Below are 21,724 nucleotides of genomic sequence, written 5' to 3'. Positions count from 1 at the left end.
TTCTATTACCATTACCTCAGAATAATGTTCCTAATCAACTTCAATTACCACCTAAAGCGGAAAAGCCATCACTGTTAGAGCTGTCCTTAACAAGTTCTAAGATTTTGTGAAGCTCGAGAGATAATACAGCAGGGAAAGTACTTGCATTGCACAGAGCCAATGCCAGTTCTGTTCCCAACATCACATATGGTCACCCAAACACTACTGGAAGTGATACCTGCACATAGAACTAAGAGTAATATTTGAGCAAGGTGAGTGTGACCCAAGCCTGCCACCTACCCTCCTTTCCAACTTTTATTTGGGGCTGAAGACTTAGTATAGAGGTTAAGATACCTGCCTTGCATATTGTCAGCATTAGTTCAAGTCCTGGCACCCCATAAAGCCTTTGAGCAGTGCATGGGTGATCCCTGATCCTTACTTAGGAAATAAATCCTGATCACTACTAGATGAGAATCCCCCTTGCCCCCAAATAATAGAGAATTAACCTAACTGGCAATGACCATCCACCACAGAGCTGGGAGTAGGCCCTGAATAGCAGTGAGTGTGACTCCTTCCCCTCAAAAAAAGGAATAGATGAGTAGATAATACTTCAAAATCATTGTTCCTGGGATTAAAAACAAAAGAAAGCTATGAAATCATCTTTCACTGCTTCTCAATTTGTGCCCATAGGGATCTCTTGGGAGATCCTTAAAAATGCCCCCCAAGTTTCACCACAGGATACAATGGTCACTGGATCTGGCCTGGGCTCAATTTCAACCACTTCCAGCCATCCCACCCCCAAATGAGATCTCAGAGCTCCCATATCAGCAAGTGATTCTTGAAATATTTGCTTACTTGGCTGCAATCCTCAGATGTGCCCTAACTGGAGGGAACAGTGGCAGGGATCAAGCCAAACAGTGAATAATCTAAAAATATTGCCTATTGGGTCTGGGAAGGCAGCATGTGACTTCCCATCCACTGACTGGCCTGGCTAATTCAGTTTTTTGTAAATAAATATGCCTTTTCCTAAGCTGACACTGGCAGCCAAGGCTTGGACTGAGTGTAGAAAGAAGGTGATGCGAGCAGAGTGGAGGTGGCTGAGCCCCAAGAATGACCTTTACAGGTACTGTCAACATATGGACACAGAAGCAGGAAGCTTCCACGATGAGGCCCAACTAGATCTGACCTTTTCCTCTGAAGGGACTGGGATCAAGAGGAATAAAAAGTAAGGGGGGAAAGCTACCTTGGTGCCAGCTTCCATGCTGAGTCTTTCTAGAAGCAGCAAGATCCAACAACTATCAGGTACATCATCACCCCCTTATAAAGATGGGTCAACAGAGAGCCAGAAAGTTTATATAAGAATTATAGCCATCCATGAGAGGAACTTGTGCTTCTCATAGTTAGCCTTAGGAGAACTATTTCACTTTGATGCTGGAAAACAAGGTGTAAGTGGACAGGTAAGATCTTTAGACTTTCTAAGACTTTTTAGCAGAGTTTATGGAAAGCAAATAGGAACAACCCCATCCTTCCTACTCCCTTAAAGTGTTTGTGACTCCCATGAGGAGCAGAACCAACAGGAGCTACACTGAGGACTGAAATCCATCACCTCTCTCTGTGTCCAATCCATGGTTTCCCAGGCCTGGTCCTGCTTCCCTCCATAGTCTGAACCCTAAAATGTACATCCCTAGCCTCCTCCTCCTCTTTTCTTGTCTTCTTTTTTCTTCTCTTCTTTTTCTTCTTCTTCCTCTTTCTTCTCCTCTTCTTCTCTTTTTTCTCTTCTTCCTCCTCCTCTTCTTCCTGTTTTTCTTCTTACTCTTCTTCCCTTTTTTCTTTCTCCTCTTCTTCCTCCTCTTCCTCCAACTCCTCTTATTATTATTCTCTTCCTGGGTCTCTGGGATGCCAATGGTTCCTATGTTGTTTCTGTTGAGTTTATTCAAGACTTCTATTTTCAGGGCTGGAGAGATAGCATGGAGGTAGGGTGTTTGCCTTGCATGCAGAAGGATGGTGGTTTGAATCCCAGCATCCCATAAATTCCCCCGAGCCTGCCAGGAGTGATTTCTGAGTGTGGAGCCAGGAGTAACCCCTGAGCTCTGCCGGGTTGTGACCCAAAACCAAAACAACAACAACAAAAAAAACACAAAAAACAAACAAACAAACAAACAAAAAAAACCCTTCTATTTTCATCTGTTCATATTCTTTGAGTAGTTTATTCACTGTCTGATCATTTGCTTTAAGGTTCTTTTCCATTCTCTTCTGCTGTGTGGAGTTGTTCTGCATTTCATCTTCCAGCTCACTGACCCTGTCCTCGGTTGCTCTAACTCTGTTGGAGAGGCTTTTCATTGAATTTTCCATTTCATCTACCGAGTTTTTCAATCCTCTTATTTCAGTTTGGAGTTTTCTGTGTTCTATCTTTGTGGTCTGTTCAGCTCAACCTATGCTTTCTTTGAGTTCTCTGAGCATCCTCCATATTTCTACTCTTATCTGAGAGGATAACTAGCTAGTTGGTACATTTCGGGTTATCAGAGCTTCTATCTTCATTCTCTATATGTGAGGTTGTCCTGCATTGTTTCCCCAATGCCACGCATATAGTGCGGTTTTTACTATGTGCTGTGGTAGGGTTCATGGGTTAGAAGATGCGAGCAGCTGCGGAGCGCTCCTCTGACTCCACCTTATTGGATGGGAACAGCTTACCGAGTTTGGGCCCTGGCGAGATTATGTTCGATGGCGTCTTCTTGGCTGCCTCATGCAGAAAAACAGTATTTTGTTAAATTGTAAGGGCCCGAGTTGACTCTCAAATGGCACTGAGAATCAAAGATCACCTCCGATAATGTAAAGCACAACGGGGAGTTTATTCGGCTAGCTAAGGTCCATGTCTCATCCAACCAGAGGAGTTTTGACAAGGACCCTGAGTCAAATCTTCAAGCAGTTTATATAAAAATCACAAGCATTAACAGCACAATCATTTCATTGTATAGATGTCTTAATTTAGCTCTGATTTTTCTGGGTCAACCTTGGTTGTCTAGAGATACTCCGATTCAAACCCTGGCTGTCAAGGGATATTCTGATTCAAACTTTGGTTGTCCAGGGAGTCTTCTGTTGTCAAGGGAGCCTTATGAGGCAGAACATTCCGAGCTCACTAAACCCTAGTTTCTCATTCCTGGAGATACCAACCTTGGTTTCATTTCTGAATTAACTCTCTCTGCCTTAGCTCAGAGTGGAAAAGTACCTAAACTTTTAACCTGTCTCAAGAAGAACTCTTCACTAGGGTAAGTGATTGAATCCAAGGGGCCTTGGTTCTTACATAATGAAGTAAGCCAGAAGAAGAAGAAGAAGAAGAAAGAAGAAGAAGAAGAAGAAGAAGAAGAAGAAGAAGAAGAAGAAGAAGAAGAAGAAGAAGAAGAAGAAGAAGAAGAAGAAGAAGAAATCAAAATGGTGTCACTTATTAGTGATATTTAGAATAACTGCACGAATAAACACAATGGTCTAAATGGCAGTTGTATCGAACATCATTGGCTCCTGAGTATCACGAGGATAAGGGAAGAAACTGCAAGAGGAGAAACCCAAAAGCTTATCTTCTCATTTATATGTCAACGAGACCTGCAGCAACACATACAGCTGTTTAGATTGAGCAGGTATTCAATCAACTGCTCTTTATAGAGGTCTAGAATAATGTTCTAATGTTTTTATTCACAGAAACAGGTGCAGACAGATACATGGTGCAGACCCGGGAGCTTGTAGTTGGTTTTATGACAGTATGCTTCATGGGTAGAGACACCCTGGTTGGTTTGTTTTTTCAGGGTCAAACCCTGAAGCATTCTCCTTAGACCTCGAAGATTCAGAAGTTTCTAGGAGTATTTTGCTCTGCTCCCCAGTTGCTGTAGTAACTATTTACCTTGCTTTACCCTGGATTCAGCCTCCAGCTTGGTTCTTCTTCCAGAGTCAAGGCTTTTGGGGAGAAGAGAGGGAAGACCCAAGATTCCAGGGGGGATAGGATGTGAAAGCAGATTTGCTGTCAAGGTAGAATCCACAGGGCTTTTCTCTTTACCTTTTCGAAGGTGGAAGTCATGAGTCATGGATCTTTGAGTTTCTCTGTCCATCTTACCCTATTATTGAGATTAGAAGCAGAAAATACATCCAGAAAACACCAGATGCTTCCAATTACATCTGTCTATGTCTCACTTTCCACAGCATACAGTAGTCACTTATATCAGAGTTCTAGTTTTTAATTCCATCTAGAATTTAAGTTCCAAAACTCCTTATTTTATTTTTTAGTTATTTTTTACTTGGAGACCATACTGGCAGTGCTCAGGGCTGACTCATAGCTCTGTACTCAAGGATCACTCCTGGCAAGCTGGGGGTACTATGTGGGATACTGGGGATCAAACTTGGGTCAGCTACATGCAAGGCAAGTGCACTCCACACTGTATTATCACTCCAGCCCCAGATTCCAATTTTTAATTATTCTTATAAAATTATATCCTTGTCCTTCACATTTGCAGATATTTCAATCATGTACCACTTCTTCATTAGAATACCCACTTCCTCATGGGTCCAGCTAAGCATCTTAAAACTAAAACAGTAACAAAAACATGTTTGGATTAACTTCTTTTGGTGTTTGAAGTTCAATTTCTTCTTTGTTACAGACTTGAGACTTTCTCCTTTATCCTTACTTCATACAGCTGGGCAACTTCAAAGATTCATATTCAAATTTCTAGAAATCCTCTGTGCTATTCCCAACTTTCCTGAATCCTCATCAAATAACCTTTGGCCTCACCCAAAGGAGGAGACATATAAGGAAATTAAAACACACGGAGAGGGGGGATTGGAGTGGTGGTGCAAGTGGTAAGATGTTTGCCTTGCACGTACTAACCTAGGATGGACCGAGGTTCAATCCCCTAGCGTCCCATATGGTCCCCTGAGCCAGGAGCGATTTCTGAGCACATAGCCAGGAGTAACCCCTGAGCATTGCCGAGCAAACACACACACACACACACACACACACACACACACACACACAAACACAAACACAGTGCCTATCCTCCAGGAATTACTGACTAGATTGAGAAGAGCCACTTACTTGAAAAGTGAGATCATACTGCTAAGCAGGACAATATGCTACACAACTCCCTTTTCCTTAAAGTTGCATTTTTCTTAAAACACAGTGGAAGCCAGAATAATGGTACAGTGGGTAAGGCACTTGCCTTTCACACAGCTAACCCGAGTTCGATTCCTAGCATTCCAGATCAAGCCCTGCCAGGAATAATTCCTAAGCACAGAGTCAGGATATGCCCTGAGCAATACTGAGTGTGCTCTTGAAATAAAACAGAGAGGGAAAAAAAAATACAGTAGCATGTGTGAATGTCTATTATATATCAGGCTTTGGGCTAGGAGCTTCCAGATAGTTTTATAAAACCCCATAAAGTCCCATGAAGGATGAATGAGTTTGGAAAGATTAATAGAGAGAGATATATTAGCCTACAAAGTCAGTTCCAACTTTGGGTTATAAGTTTTCTTATCAAGAAATCATCCTTCAATGTTCAATATTTATAAGTCTCCTTGAATATTCTACATGATCAAAGCATTCATTATTCAATGAGGGGATGCAAAATAGCTTCTCAATTGAGTTTTAACTTGCAACAAATGCCTTACTTTTAGAAAGGTTAATTTCATACCTCCCCCTTCCTAGGAAAAGTCCGATAGAAATTTCAAGATAGCTTTTACAAGACATGCAGTCAATGGACGGTGTCACCAAACTGCTATTGACAATCTGGTCTTTATACTCTCTGACTGACCTCTGCTGGACATTCTATTAACCAGCAGTATTTTTTCTCTTGAAATAGCATTTACCAAAAAATTATGGCTACTATCTAGTGTTGCATACTTCAATTAAAGAGTACAGAAGTCTTTACTGCACAGCAAAATCTTATATTACGCTGAGTGCCAGAGGCAAGTGTTGTTCATGGCAAAGAATGACAGGGAGGAGTCTGCATACACTCCCTATGCTCAGTGTTCCTTAGATTTTTCCCTACAAGCCGCCCAGTTGCCATAGTCAACTTTAGAAGTAGATAAGAGTACCTGCTAATGGGCCCCACTTCAGCATAAAAAACACAGCTCCCTGTAAGATCCCCCTGGTTGACAGCTACAAGCTGGAAGCCACTACTTTATGGGGCTCATTTAGGTTCCTAACTTGCCAAGAATGTTATTTTGCTTGGTTTTTTATTTTTGGCCACCACCCACTGGTGTTCAGAGCTTTCTCCTTATACAGCACCTTACACATTATACTATCGCTTCAGCCCCAACCAAAATGGCAAGACTAATTCTTCCCTTTCATTCCTTCTCCCCCAGTTCTTGATACCCTCAATTTGTAATCAAAGTTCAAATCTTTATCATCATTCAATAACTATTCAATTTGGGGGAGGATCATAGTTAGTGGTGCTCTGGAATTACTCCTGGCAGCGCTCAGGGGACCATATATGGTGGGCCAGGATTTTAACTAGGGTTGGTCACATGCAAGACAAGTGTACCTTAAGCCCTGCACTACCTTTCCAACCCTCAATATGTTCTTTATTATTATTATTATTAGAATAGATACTTAGAGGGGCCGGGCGGTGGCGCTGGAGGTAAGGTGCCTGCCTTACCTGCGCTAGCCTAGGAGACGGACCGCAGTTCGATCCCCCGGCGTCCCATATGGTCCCCCAAGCCAGGAGCGACTTCTGAGCGCATAGCCAGGAGTAACCCCTGAGCGTTACCGGGTGTGGCCCAAAAACCAAAAAAAAAAAAAAAAAAAAAAAGAATAGATACTTAGAGCATGTCACTTAACATGTCACCCCCAGTTTCATCCAAGTTGCAGGAAACTGCAAGATTTTGTCTTATATGTAACTGCATAGTATTACATTGAATAAGTTTGTATATACCAGCATTTCTTTGTTCACCTATTTGTCACCAGACACTTTGGTTTTTCTCTTCTTGACAATTGTATTTAGCACTGCAATGAACATAGCTATGCATCTTTCATCTTTTTTGTCTCATTTTGGGGGCCATAACTGGCTCTGCTCAGGGCTTAGTCCTGGCTCTGAGTTTAGGGACCATTCCCCATGGACCACAAGGAACCATACGTAGTACTGGGGATCAAACCTGGATGAGTTGCATGCCAGGCAAGCACCTTAACCTCTGTTCTCTCCAGCCTATCTCTATATATTTTTTATTATTAACTTTATTTGTTTACTGGTTTTTGGCTCACATCCTGCGACACTTGGGCTACTCCTGGTTCTGCACTCAGAAATCGTCCCTGGCAGGCTGGGGGACCATATGGGATGCTGGGAATCAGACCCGGTCCATCCTGGGTTGGCTGACTGCAAGGCAAACGCCCTATGCTGTGCTTCCTCCCTAGTCTCTCTCTATTTTTTCAAGTAAATATTTTTTTTTATTTTAGGAATAGGTGCCAAGAAGAAGCACTGAGTCATATGGAATTTCTATATCTAACTTTTTTGAGAAATGTCAATACAGTTTTCCAAAGAAACTGAACCAGACAATATTCCTATGAATAAAGTAAAAGAGGGTTCCCTTCCAGCACTGCTTGTTTCTGGCCTTTCTGATATACATGATTCTTACTGGTGTTAGATGATATCTCCTTGACATTTTTATTTGCATTTCCTTGGCATTGAGTAGTGAACATATTTGCATACGTCTAGGGGCCATCTGCGAATCTTCTTCAAGGAAGTATCCATTCATCTCTACCTCTCTACTTATGTGTATATACACATGAGGAAATACATTCATTTCTACCCATATAAATATACATACAGATGTGTATATATACACATGGAGGTGTCCATTTATTTTCTCCATATACGTACATATATATGGTTTGAGGGACAATTCACTTCCCAGTGAGCTCAGGAAAACTGCTAAGGAACTTCTCCAGATTCCTTTCCATTTGTTTATATATGTATTATTTTTTGCACTGAACTTTGTTGTTATTATATTGGAGGCAATACTATTTAAATTGTATTGTAGGTCACATAATTACAGTAGTGTTGTCTGTCATGGCTTTGGTATACAAAATTTCTGCCCCTCACCACCACCAAAGGGCCCTAACTTCCCCACTACACCTACATCACTTCGACTCTGCCTCCCCTCCTGCCATTCATGCTCACTGACTGCTGATTTGTTTAGCTATTTCTGTAGTAGAACACATGTGATTTTTTTTTCTTTTAGTCAATTTACTATGTCATTCAAAAACGCTTTATTTTTCTTTGTATAATATAGAATTTTTCTATGGAAAATAAAATGCCTTTTTTCCTCCGCAGGGAACAAAGAAGTCTTCAAGATCATCCACTGGGGTTTTATTTACATATTAGAACGAGTCAGCCAATGAAAATCCTAGAAAAAGAAAAGACCACAAACATTCAGTAATCAGAAATAAAGGCCTCAAGCTCTTCTCAGTTTTGGCTTGCTCTGAAATATAAAAGTCCATTCATAACAATATTTGCCACAGTGCTATTAAATACTGTCTGTAGAATTTCTCTCTCAGGCATGTGTTCTCCTTGAACATGTATCTTTGCTTACTTGCTTTTTCCACTCTAGAGAAACCTGTGTTCTCTCCTGAATATGGGTTGTTTTCTTTCTTTCCCCTCTTGTCTTTTATTGTTGTTTTGTTTTGGGGCTACTTCCTGTGATATTCAGCATTTAATCCTGACTCTTCACTAAGGAATTACTCCTCGCAGTAATTCCTGAGACCAAATGGGAAACCAGGAATGGAACCTGGGTTGCCATTCTGGTTAACCTTGTCTTACCCTACAAACAATCTAAAATGAGGGCCAGGAGATGGCTCTTAGGGCTGAAGCACATTGCTTTGCACATAGAAGCACTTGGTTTGATTCCTCATCAGTGTGATCCCCTAATATTGTGGGACACACACACACACACGCACACACACACACCAAAAAAACCAACCACAGAGAATTAAAGGGACTTAAATATGTTCAAGCTAAAATCTGGAAGAACCTAATATACATTTGAAAGAAAAGGAAAGAAAGGGGCCCGGAGAGATAGCATAGTGGCGTTTGCCTTGCAAGCAGCCAATCCAGGACCAAAGGTGGTTGGTTCGAATCCCGGTGTCCCATATGGTCCCCCGTGCCTGCCAGGAGCTATTTCTGAGTGGACAGCCAGGAGTAACCCCTGAGCACCGCCGGATGTGACCCAAAAACCAAAAAAAAAAAAAAAAAAAAAAAAGGAAAGAAAGAGAGTGAGAGAGACAAAGAGAGCTACCAATTCTAAGAGAAGCTGGGTGAGAAGAGCAGAAGAGCAGAGCACTGAAATCTCTCCCAAAACTAATACCCTCCTCTTAGTAAGGCCTGAACTACTGCATCAGAGCAGGAAGAACCAGTGTACACCTATCTGTGGCAAGGACTGTGAGACACACAAGTAATCAAACGACCAATAAGTTTAGAAACCAATGTAAAATTGCACTGGAATGAGGTGCAATCTGACCAATAGGACCAATTAAAGTGGTAAGTACAAAACATCTATAAGGGTAATTCTAATGGAATTATAGAGGAGAAAAACGAAGCAGATCAGGGCTAGATGCAATAAATAGTAGTCTCTATGGTCTGTATTTGATACTAGTTTTCTGAACATGTGATCCCCAAACCTCTTGGTGGCTTTACTTTAGCTACTTTAATGGCCTGATGACAGAGGAGGGAATCCTGGGTTGTGAGACATTCCAGTCACTGGATCATACACAGCCAGCTATAAATAAAATGATGAAATCTAAAACCTGTCAATTATGTTCCTGACTAGCAAAAATTATTTCAAATTTGATGTTTTGGGGGAAGGTAAGATTCAAACCAAACACCTCACATAAATATATATGTGTAAATATATGTTTATATATAGCACACTCTTCCCAGTGAGCAACATCCCTGCTACACAGTTTAGTCATTTGATGTAATCCCACTTAATTTGCTTTTATTGTCTTTGCTTTTAAAGCCAAAATTCAAAAACTTACATACAAAACTGATTTCAAGAACCCAGAGACTTTAAGGTTTTAGTGCTACATTCAAGTTTGAATATTTTTTGATTTCATATCTATCTAGGATGTTTTCCCAACACCAATTATTGAGGAGACTTCCCTTCTACCACATTGTGATTCGTGGATCCTCTGTCAAAAGTTAACTGACTGGGCCTGGAGAGATAGCACAGCGGCGTTTGCCTTGCAAGCGGCCAATCCAGGACCTAAGGTGGTTGGTTCGAATCCCGGTGTTTCATATGGTCCCCTGTGACTGCCAGGAGCTATTTCTGAGCAGACAGCCAGGAGTCACCCCTGAGCACCGCCGGGTGTGGCCCAAAAACCAAAAACCAAAAACCAAAAAAAAAAAAAAAAGTTAACTGACTATGTATGTGTGGGTGAATTTCTGTCCTACTTATTTTTTAAGTTTTAACTTTTTAAGTTTTAAGAAACTTATTACCACAAAGCTCTCCACTTTTATGCTAATTACAGACCGTTTTAATTATTATAGTACTGTGATATCATTTTGAGTTAAAAAGTACATCTTTTTTCTTTTTCAAGATTATGCTCGCTAGATTTATTTATCCTTCAAATATCAGTTTAAACATCACTTCCTTTGAGATGCCTTTCCTCTGATCCCCGTATAAATTAAATCCTTCATTGCACATTCATTCAAAACTGTGTTCTTTCCTTTCCTTTGGAACAACTGCCATGATACATTTATTTGTGAGACTACTGGCCATTTCTGCTCTCTCCAGGAGGTAAGGGGCTTAGCCCTGTTTTGCTTCCCATAAGCAATTCATAGGCACAACTCCTCTGTAGGTAAACCAGGGTACATTGAACAAACAAATGAAACTAGCCAAACTCAGAACAAGTAAAAAAGTCAGAACTGTTACTCATAAAGCCACCTTTGAATAATGGAGTATTTTCATTTGGTAGATACTCTTAGGGCTGAGAGGGAGTGATTTCTGCTTAGCAATCTTGTTTACCTGGGTCTTCCGCACAGCTTGTGGCTCAATCATGATGTTGATGAGGGAGGGTTTACTTGTGTCTGCCAGGCTCTGCATCAGAGAGTTTTGGAGTTCTTCTGGTGTTTGCACAAAGTACCCTTGGCCCCCAAATGCACTCATGATTTTCTCATAATGTGCATTTGGTAGAAGAGAGATAGGAGGGGCCCTGAAAAAAAAGTCACAGATCAACAGAAGGAAAACTATTTTCTCTGAAATGATACATGAAAATTTTCAGGTTAAACTGTAAGACACTCCCTTGCTAAATCTCTCTCCCTTCCTTCTTTGATGTTGTTAATACTATTTCAATGACTGGGATACACACACACACAGCACACAGTTTAGTTGTGTTGCTCATCAGGTTTCAAACATCTGTATGTTGCCCATATACTTAGCTATATATATATATATATATATATATATAATGTGGTAATATTTATATATATATATATGTATATGTATATATCTATCATGGAGGCTTGCACTCAATTTCCTCTGATGTTTTCCCAGATGCTCTCTCTTTGTGGCACACACATACCTGATCGCAATATGGCTAGAAAGTTCTGTGGCAGTGGCAACGGCAGACAGCGGGGCTGCTAGGATTGGATAGAAGAAGCAGCAACACTGGGGATTTGAACTTCAGCTTAAAAGGCACTGCCTCTGTGTCCTTGGAAAGCATTCTTTCATGCCCAGAACTTTTTAATTAATGTATTTAAATACCATGGTTACAAGGTTATTCATAATTCAGTTTTTCCCCCACAGACAAAATGTTGTTCATGACTGAATTTCAGTCATACAATGTATAACACCCTTCACTAGTACACATTTCCCACCACCAATGTCCCTAGTTTCCCTCCTGCCCTACCCGTTGCCTGCAGAATGTCTCTCTCTCTCTTTCTCTCTCTTTCTCTCTCTCTCAATCTCTCTCTCTCAATCTCTCTCTGTCATCCAGATATCAAAGTTAAAATGAGAAACAGATTAAGGGGGCAAGGGTATTTTCATTAGTGCTCAGAGAGTCTGGAAGCCATTCCTGATGGTGTATGGCCAACAGGATTGGATGATTCAATGCCAAGGCCCAAGGATAGGGTGTTGCTTGAACCCTGAACTGTGGGAGACCACCAAAACTACACACAGCAGTGTTTGGCATTTTCAGGTCTCCAGGACTAAATGTGGTAATATTTAAGTTCCCATACAGGGCTGGGACCAAACCGGAGTCTTGCATGTGACCCTAACCCTACAGTTACCTCATCAGACCAAAGAACAGATTTTTACATTTTATTTAATTGAAATGACCATATGTGGTCAGAGATACTGTACTGAATAAGGCAATGAATCCAAAAGAATCAAAGAATGGGGAGAGAAATGGTTTCTATAAAACAGCAAAGGACAACAGAACAAGTGAAGTCAAGAGACATAAGTGAGTATGTCTCACTTGCAAGCCACATCTCACTCCCACCTAGGTTGGCTCATCTATTCCCCTCTCTCTCACTGTCCACATCAGTTACCAAACTATCTCAGTGTGCCTCAGCATCAGGTGATAGGAGTGGTCTGAGGTAAAAAGGTAGAAGGCTGTCAGAATCAAAAATGGAGTAACCATAAATGCAGTAAGACTCATTAATGAAAAAGATTAGATATCAAATTAATCCACCATGTCTTCAAAGGCTGCGTAGTCAGAACCTGCTTAGTGAAGCACCCAGAGAAGTTATATAACGTGGTTCCCATCCATTAAGGGGATGGGAGTGGGGACAATATGAATGAACAGTATTCAGGCACAGAAAAGACATTCCAAAGCAGCTGACTTTTTAAAGGTAGATTAAAACAGATGAGAGAAAGCAAGTATGTTGTCTAAGGTCACTTACACTGCAGTGGGATCTCCAAACTTTAGCATTTCCTTCCAAGTGTTTACATCAAAACCTTGGTAAATTCCATTATTATTCACCACCAAAAGTATGATTGGCAAGTTGTACCTAAAATTTAGAATAAATTATACATGAAGTAATTTCAAAGAAATATATTTATTATCTTAAAAATGGATAAAGTAGGATAGTATAGGAGTTAAGCACTGGCCCTGCATCCCACCAATCTTGGTTGAAATCTCCAACACCACTATGGTCCTTCGAAGCACAGAGCAGGGCAATAGCCCCTGAATACCACAGGTGTGAATCCCCAAAAATAAACTGGATGAAATAAGGTTGGGAGTTATCTCAAAGGACTGGATCACAATACTGAGATGCACAAATCCCCAAGTTTGATCCCCAGCCCTGCAAGGACCCTGAGTAGTGCCAGGTGTAGTCCTTGAGGCTCCTAGGTGATAGAAGTCTTTAGAATTGATAAGTCATCACGCCTAGCATCTCCAGGCTAAGTACTTCTGGATGTGGTCCCTGGGGTCCTAAACACTGCTAAGGAGGCTTCCAACTAAAACAAAACCAAAAAATGGATAAAGTTGTCCAGAATGAGGTTTGTCATAGTAGGATAATAAACATTAAGCACTTATTATTCAAATAAAGGATATCAAATAATGAGATGATATTTTATTATCAGAAATAACATAAGTGAAAGAAAGTGTAAAAACAGGGAATGGTAAACTTGATTACATTCCTATGTTCCTATGTGCCTTGGACAAACTTACTTGACTTGTTCTCAGACCTGCAGATGGCAGTAAGAATGCCTTGCTAGGAGAGAGCTCGAATGGTTTAGCTCATGCCTGACACATGCAAGGCCATTCCTGGTACCTCCTAGCCCTCTTCATGTAAGACAGGTATAGCTTTGGTAGGCTCTAAGCACTGTCAGGCCCAATCGATCCTCCCTGCATTTCTGGACCACACACCAAAGCATCAGGCCCACACAGCCAGGCTAAGCAATGCTGGATGTGGCCCTTACAATGACAAAAAAAGTGAAAGACAAAAAGAAATGAGTAACCCCCTGCCATGATGAAATACCTTCTAAAACCTAAATGTAGTGGCAATGATATAAGAATCCCAAGATGCGATGGTCATTCAGTAATGCTTATTTTTCCTGAGGAGCAGATCTGCTGACAGAGGAACATTTGAACCAGAATCTACTGGTGGTTTAGGTCATTTTGAAGAGTATGACTAAAGTTTTGAGGAAACAAAGGATGACAGGAGAGGGAACCATAACATAAAATTAATAAAATAAAAATGTACTTCAACAGACGAATGGCTAAAGAAACTGTGGTACATATACACAATGGAATATTATGCAGCTGTCAGGAGAGATGAAGTTATGAAATTTTCCTATACATGGATGTACACGGAATCTATTATGCTGAGTGAAATAAGTCAGAGAGAGAGAGAGAAAAACGCAGAATGGTCTCACTCATCTATGGGTTTTAAGAAAAATGAAAGACATTCTTGCAATAATAATTTTCAGACACAAAAGAGAAAAGAGCTGGAAGTTCCAGCTCACCTCAGGAAGCTCACCACAAATAGTGATGAGTTTAGTTAGAGAAATAACTACATTTTGAACTGTCCTAATAATGAGAATGTATGAGGGAAATGGAGAGCCTGTTTAGAGTACAGGCGGGGTCAGGTGGGGAGGAGGGAAACTTGGGACATTGGTGATGGGAATGTTGCACTGGTGATGGGGGATGTTCTTTACATGACTGAAACCCAAACACAATCATGTATGTAATCAAGGTGTTTAAATAAAAAAAATAAAAAATAAAAATAATAAAAATGTACTGACTTTACTAGTTTTGAAAGCCCCAAAACATTCTCTTACAAAGGGTTTAATAAGAACCTTGATAATTCTTAATAAGAAAAGAATGGCTTTCACACCAGCTTAAAAACTGGGGAAAAAGGGACGGAATATTGCATTTGCCTTGCATGCAGCTGACCCAGGACAGACAGTGGTTTGAATTCCAGCATCCCATATGGTCCACCGTGTCTGCCAGGAGCGATTTCTTTCTTTTTTTTTTTTTTTTTTGGTTTTTGGGTCACACCCGACGTTGCTCAGGGGTTACTCCTGGCTGTCTGCTCAGAAATAGCTCCTGGCAGGCACGGGGGACCATATGGGACACCGGGATTCGAACCAACCACCTTTGGTCCTGGATCAGCTGCTTGCAAGGCAAACTCCGCTGTGCTATCTCTCCGGAACCGCCAGGAGCAATTTCTAAGTGCAGAACCAGGAGTAATCCCTCAGCATCCCCGGATGTGACCCAAAAACAAAAAATGATAATAATGGGGGGAAGAAAAACGTACGACTCCTGAGCTTCTCTGTTACTATTCTAAACTTTTCATATTATTAGACTGTGCCTGGATTATCTCATTTGTTCCTCACAAACGCTGTGTGGTAAGAACTACTATTACTTCTACCCCTATTTTAGAGAAGACTGAGGTTTGGTTAAGTAACATAATTTTTCACTTGGCTCTGAAATGGTGGAGCCACATTATTTAAATCCAGGCTGCGTTCTTTACCACCACAGTCTGCAGTTTCTGTAGAAAATAAGCTTTTTCAGACTAGAATATTTAGTGACCTCAAAACCACCTCACACAGTTCAGCATGGAGTCCAGACAGCATGAAACTAGTCTGCTAATGAGAAAGACTGTGGACTTTGTAATACAAATATTCTCAAGACAAAGTGTATCAGAAGTGAACGTTTTGAGACCTCTTAGGGGAGTGGGCCTTGTATATAATTTTTCACTCTGGAAATGACTTAATTCAGAAGAATGCTATTTTACCTGCAAATGGTTTCCACTTCCATGCCAGAAAACCCAAATGCACTGTCTCCTTCCACACAGATGACCCGCTTGCCTGGGTTTCTATCTTTAGCAACAATGGCAGCTGCAATGGCAAATCCTAAACCAACTCCCATCGTTCCAAAAGTACCAGCATCGAGCCTGGGGGGACAAGATTGAGGAAGACACAAAGCTAGAATGAAACCCTCTGAGACATGCAGCAAGAAATTTGGGGAGTGAAAAAAGCATAATTTGAGCAATAGTCACATGGATTATGAAAAATAATAGGGAATAGAAACATTCTCTTTCTTTATATATATAATTTTTACACCGAGGATCTAATTCTCCAAAGATAAGCAGAACAAAAGATAAGTCACTGGCAACTTTGGTAAATTTCAGAAGACTGAATATTCTCTCAAAACACTGAGCATAGGGGCTGGAGAGATAGCACAGTGGTAAGACGTTTGCTTTGCATACAGAAGGACTGTGGTTCGAATCCCGGCATCCCATATTTTCAGACTCCACAAGACCATGTTGCAGGTTGAAGCTGTGCTCTAGATTCCTCTTCTCCCTCCCCTCCCCCCAGGCTATCTCAAGAGACTTAAAGGGGACATGTGTATTTACTTTGTATATTCCTTTAGGTGTATGTCCTTAATAAGTATAATCCTTATTGGATATTTTCTTATGTAGATGTAGTTTACTCATCCCTTTTTTGGATTTGTTTAGTAGGAAATTCTAGTAGAAATTTTAGTTTCTCTTGGGTTTTAAGTTAGAAGAGGTTATAGGGATTGTTATTTTTACCCCCCATATGCACCACTAGTATCATTTGGCATTGTTGCTTTTTGCATAGGCACATTAAAAAGGAAAATCTTGCCTACATAAAGAAGTTCTTATTAATAGGAATTAGAACTCATAAGATTTTTATTGCAGGGGGATCTTTAACCCTGAACATTTGCCATTGTGACTTGACTTATGCTTCAGTGAATGAACATTGGCCATTCACTCCCGAATGTTGGATCCCATGTTTGGAACTGGTACCAGGAATTAAACTTCTACTTGGGAAAGCCCTAATGCTGCCCTCCTCAGGGTGGGTTTAGATGACACCCTGACGACATGAAAACAGCCTTGCCACCTAATGGTGTGATGAAACCAGAAGATGCTTTGTGATGCCCTGGCTTTGACATAGGATTTGTACAGAAACCAAGATCTCAATTACTAAAGCCTGAATGTAATAACCATAATTGAAGAGAATTTTTCTTGGGACCATGATAAAAGATTTCCAGGTTAGATAATTTAGTATACACGGAGCGTATAGTTGGTCTATGGCAGTATGTTTCATGGATAGAGATACACTGTTTTTAGGTCAAAGGTTTTCCCTTTCTATTTTCTCCAACTTTTGTTGTGCCTATGCAAAAAAAAGACACCCCTTTTTAATCTTTTATATAGGAGCTTCCACCTTTTTCATAAAACCCTGGGATACAAATTACTTTGTTTTACCTCATATTTTTGCATTTTTCTATAAAATTAAAAATAGAGAAATAAAGATGGGGGCCAGGAGCCAAGTAGTCTCAGGTACAATGGTGGAGATAAAAAAGGACAGAACTATATATCCAAGTCAAAGTCAACAACGATAGAATCAAGAGATCAAAACTACAACAATCTAAACTTAAAATGGGCCTTTTATACTGGCAGGCCAGGGGACAATGAGTAGTGATATAGGATGCATTCTGGGAACGTTAGTGGAGAAAGGTTGACACTGGTAGTGGGATTGGCCTGATTCAATGTATGCCTAAAATCCAACTATGAAGGACTTTGTAAGTCACAATGGTTTCAGTAAAATAGAATAAAAAACACTGAGCATACAAATTATCACAGGATATCATGCCCACATCAAGCATAAGAAACTTTGCACAACTAAAAACTATGGGAAAAATTGTCCTTATCCACTGGATATGTATAAAGTTTTCTTAATCCGTTTCACATCTAACATAAGTCATGATTTATTTTTAGGTAGTCGTACCTATGACGAGGAAGGTAGTTCTGCAGTATAGTACGTCCAATGTCCATGGTATTTGCTCCTTCACTTACCACAATACAGTCTCTTGGTAACTGAGCTTGAACATGGAAGAACACTGTATAATAATTCATAGGCAAGGATTTTTGAGAAGCTAATTCCTAAAATATTTAAGAAATATATAAACAAATTAGAACAAAAAAAGAATAAAAAAACCTCAAGAGACTATTATCAAATTTATTTGAAAGCTGTGAAATTCCCATATTTCTGCCAAACTACCACTCTGAGAAGTTAATTTATCTGTCACCGATGAGATCAATAGTATAGGAAATGGGTTGTTTGCCTCACATGTGGTCAATCCACGGTCAGTACCAGCATCCCATATGGTCCCCTGAGCTTGTCATGAGTGATCTCTGAGCACAGAGCCAGGAATAACCCCTAAGTACTGCTAGATGTGGCTCCCAAAAAGAAAGAAAGAAAGAAAAAGAAAGAAAGAAAGAAAGAAAGAAAGAAAGAAAGAAAGAAAGAAAGAAAGAAAGAAAGAAAGAAAGAAAGAAAGAAAGAAAGAAAGAAAGAAAGAAAGAAAGAAAGAAGAAAGAAAGAAAGAAAGAAAGAAAGAAAGAAAGAAAGAAAGAAAGAAAGAAAGAAAGAAAGAAAGAAAGAAAGAAAGAAAGAAAGAAAGAAAGAAAGAAAGAAAGAAAGAAAGAAAGAAAGAAAGAAGGGAGGGAAGGAGGGAGGGAGGGAAGAAAGGGACGGAGGGAGGGAGGGAAGAAGGGAGGGAGGGAGGGAAGGAAGGGAAGGAGGGAGGGAGGGACGGAGGGAAGGAACAAAAAGGGGTGAAGAGAGGAGAGGAGAGAGAAGAAAGAGCATTAAACCAGTGAATTCCAAAATAAACCAGAATATGTAGTCATATGTAGTCAATTCTGCATATTTTAACTTTTCAGAGGTTTTTGTGTGTGTGTGTGTGTGTGTGTGTGTGTGTGTGTGTGTGTGTGTGTGTGTGTGTGGTTTTTGGGTCACACTCGGCAGTGCTCAGGGGTTATTCCTGGCTCCAGGCTCAGAAATTGCTCCTGGCAGTCACGGGGGACCATATGGGGTGCCGGGATTCGAACCAATGGCCTCCTGCATGAAAGGCAAATGCCTTACCTCCATGCTATCTCTCTGGCCCAATTTTTCAGTTTTTTTTTTTTTTTTTTGGTTTTTTTTGGGCCACACCCAGTAACGCTCAGGGGTTACTCCTGGCTATGTGCTCAGAAGTTGCTCCTGGCTTGGGGGACCATATGGGACACCGGGGGATCGAACCGCGGTCCGTCCAAGGCTAGCGCAGGCAAGGCAGGCACCTTACCTTTAGCGCCACCGCCCGGTCCCCAATTTTTCAGTTTTTGAGACTTTGGCCTTTAATTTCTTTCCCCCATAAGCTCTACCTGTACATTTCAGAGCATGATTTTGCACAGGGGGTGATTTTTAGGAAGGTAGATGACTCATGAGTCTCAATGGGTCCTGTATTACCTTAGATACAGTTTCATTACTCTTCATTTTTTCTCTCAGGGTTTCCCACCACTTACTCTCTGAAGGATACTGCCAGGATATTTTGACAAATTGTTCCAAAAGCTGGAAAAAATAAAAAAAGGAACATAAACTCTTTTTTTGAAAATAATTAAATCATATTAATATAAAATTCCTCCTGAAAAAATTGCTAGACTGTCCAGCCCTTCACATCACTGAGGCTTTCTGCTTTTGACTCTTGGCAGCAAACTGAGAGAAAATAAACAGGTGAGATGAGAAACTATTTGGGTTCATGGGAACATTCAGCAGATGGCTACCTTACCCACACTTCAGAGGGAGGGTTCTGAAGTCCTCCTCAATATCTGATCCCAGAAGGAAAAAAACACCCCTTTGTGATAAGGCCAGTAGTTAACAGCTCCCAAAATCCAAAGATTACATTATCAAGTGTTCCCATGTTTCCATAAGTGATAGAGGACTGCAGGCAAATATTGTGTAATCATGTTAACAATATCGATCTATAGCTTAAATTATAGCTATAGTTTATCTCCTGGCATAATGAAATCCTTAATTTATGTACAAATAATAATATCTGTGTAAGTCACTGATTACAGTTTGGAATAAAAGTCTCTTTATGCCTAAGGAAATACTGAGATAGATTTTCCCAGTACATAGTCATTTCTTCACCATTTGTTTTGGTTCCCCTGGTTGCTCTATCATAGTGGGTGGGATGTTGAGGGTAGCATCTGGAGGCGCTCAAGGGTTTCCCAGGGCCACACCCAGCGATTCTGGGGGAACCATTATCATCAAAATCTGAACTAGGGTTGGTCACATACAAGGCCCCGAACTACTTTTTTCAGCCATATTTATGAGCGTTCAGGTCTACTTAATATTGTTTTGCTTTGTTTTTGTTTCTATTTTTTAGCCACACTCAGCAGTGCTCAGGAACTGCTTCTAGTAGTGCTTGGACCATATGGGATCCCAGGGATTGAATCCAGGTAGCTGCATGCAAGGCAAGAGCATGATCCACTGTACTATTGCTCTGACCCCCATTCAATGTCTTTATAATACTCTCCAGAAACCTTTAACTACATAAATTTGCTCTCTTCAAAGAGTTAGATTTACCAAGTTCCATTTATATTTAAAAATAGATTTCACGGTACATTGTATTTAAAATATATATTAATAAACATCTTACCAAGTCAAGAAAGACTAAAACATTATTAAGGCTAGCTATCCTGAAAACACCAATCCAAATATGTTAAAGTCCATGCAAAAGCTCTTACCTGTTTAACAACAGCATTTATGTCTCCTAGCAAAGTCACAGCAGGCTTTACATTATTCCCTAATTCTTCAGCACAGATATCAATCTAAAAAACAAATAACAAGGTTAAAGAATAAATCGCATTTGCTTAAAAATCTCTGAAAAAGCAATAAAGGCTGATGTGTACACATCATATGTGTTTTATGGATATGTAACATAATAAGGGCAATTTGTAATTCAAGGTATTCCTTAATAAAAATTAAAATCCACAAGAACTATATGATTACTATACCTAAGTCAGAAACCTCAACATTTTCCCTAAAATCTACTCTGTAGAAATTTGGTATTTCCATTTATACTCACAGGAATGTATCCAACATGTTCAGTCATAGTTTTGAATTTAATCAAAAGAAGGTTCTACTTAATTCCATCTGAGTTCATTTGCTGTTTCAGATTTGAGAATGTATCAAAATTTCTTAGAAGACCTATTAAATAGTAGTTTGGAAGCATGATTGATCTTAAATAATATATGACTGGAATTAAAAACATACACTTCTAGTACATTTCCCAAGTGAAGCAGATGATATTGGTCCAGAAACCACATTTGGAGAACCAGTCCTAAATGATTATGTGATTGTTTATCATTTATTTATATTTTGGTTTGTTTTTAGGTTACACCTGGCAGCACTCAGGGATTACTCCTGGCAGGCTCAGGGGACCATATGGGATGCCAATGCCGGAATTCGAACCACCATCCATCCTGGATTGGTTGCATGCAAGGCAAACACCCTACCGCTGTGTAGAGGGTTCCTATTATTTATTTATTTAAAAACTCCATTTCTGTATGGTCATGGGCAAGTAGAAAAAGCTGCTTCTGCAAGAATTATTTAGCTGTCCAATAGATCCACTTTAATCAAGAAGTGGTGGTGGAACTGGACAGATAATACAACAGGTGAGGTACCTTGCACATGCCTGGTTTGGGTTCAATCCCTGGAATCCTCTATGGTCCTCTAAGTACTGTCAGGAATGATCCTTAAGTTTAGAGCCAAGAATAAGCCCCAAGTATGGTTCCAAAACAAACAAAAAGTAGCAACATCTTCCAGGTATAATCCAGGTCTGTTTAACTGGAAAGCTCTTAATGACTGCAAGAGGACTGGGATATATTAGAAGTCCCAAAAAAGTAGCAAGGAAGCAAAAGGTAGACCAGAGAAATAGCACAGGGGTTAGGTGCTTACCTTACATACAGCTAAA

At 40.2% G+C, this 21,724-nt stretch overlaps 1 protein-coding gene across 1 annotated transcript in view; it reads right to left on the bottom strand.

The window, feature by feature from the left end:
* Positions 1-8,209: 8,209 nt before the first annotated feature.
* Positions 8,210-21,724, bottom strand: part of HACL1 (2-hydroxyacyl-CoA lyase 1) — a 36,356-nt gene continuing 22,841 nt past the window's right edge. The window contains exons 11-17 of the mRNA XM_049766139.1: positions 20,496-20,579; positions 19,216-19,317; positions 17,713-17,867; positions 15,696-15,854; positions 12,855-12,962; positions 10,978-11,164; positions 8,210-8,361 (exon numbers count right to left, since the gene is read on the bottom strand). Coding sequence (XP_049622096.1) covers positions 8,329-8,361; positions 10,978-11,164; positions 12,855-12,962; positions 15,696-15,854; positions 17,713-17,867; positions 19,216-19,317; positions 20,496-20,579 — 828 coding nt within the window. The 3' untranslated portion in view covers positions 8,210-8,328. The remainder of the gene's footprint in view (positions 8,362-10,977; positions 11,165-12,854; positions 12,963-15,695; positions 15,855-17,712; positions 17,868-19,215; positions 19,318-20,495; positions 20,580-21,724) is intronic.

The sequence above is a fragment of the Suncus etruscus genome, chromosome 20 (genome assembly GCF_024139225.1).
Source record: "Suncus etruscus isolate mSunEtr1 chromosome 20, mSunEtr1.pri.cur, whole genome shotgun sequence".
In the NCBI taxonomy this organism is placed as follows: domain Eukaryota; kingdom Metazoa; phylum Chordata; class Mammalia; order Eulipotyphla; family Soricidae; genus Suncus; species Suncus etruscus.
This window is presented reverse-complemented; position numbering and strand designations above follow the sequence as displayed.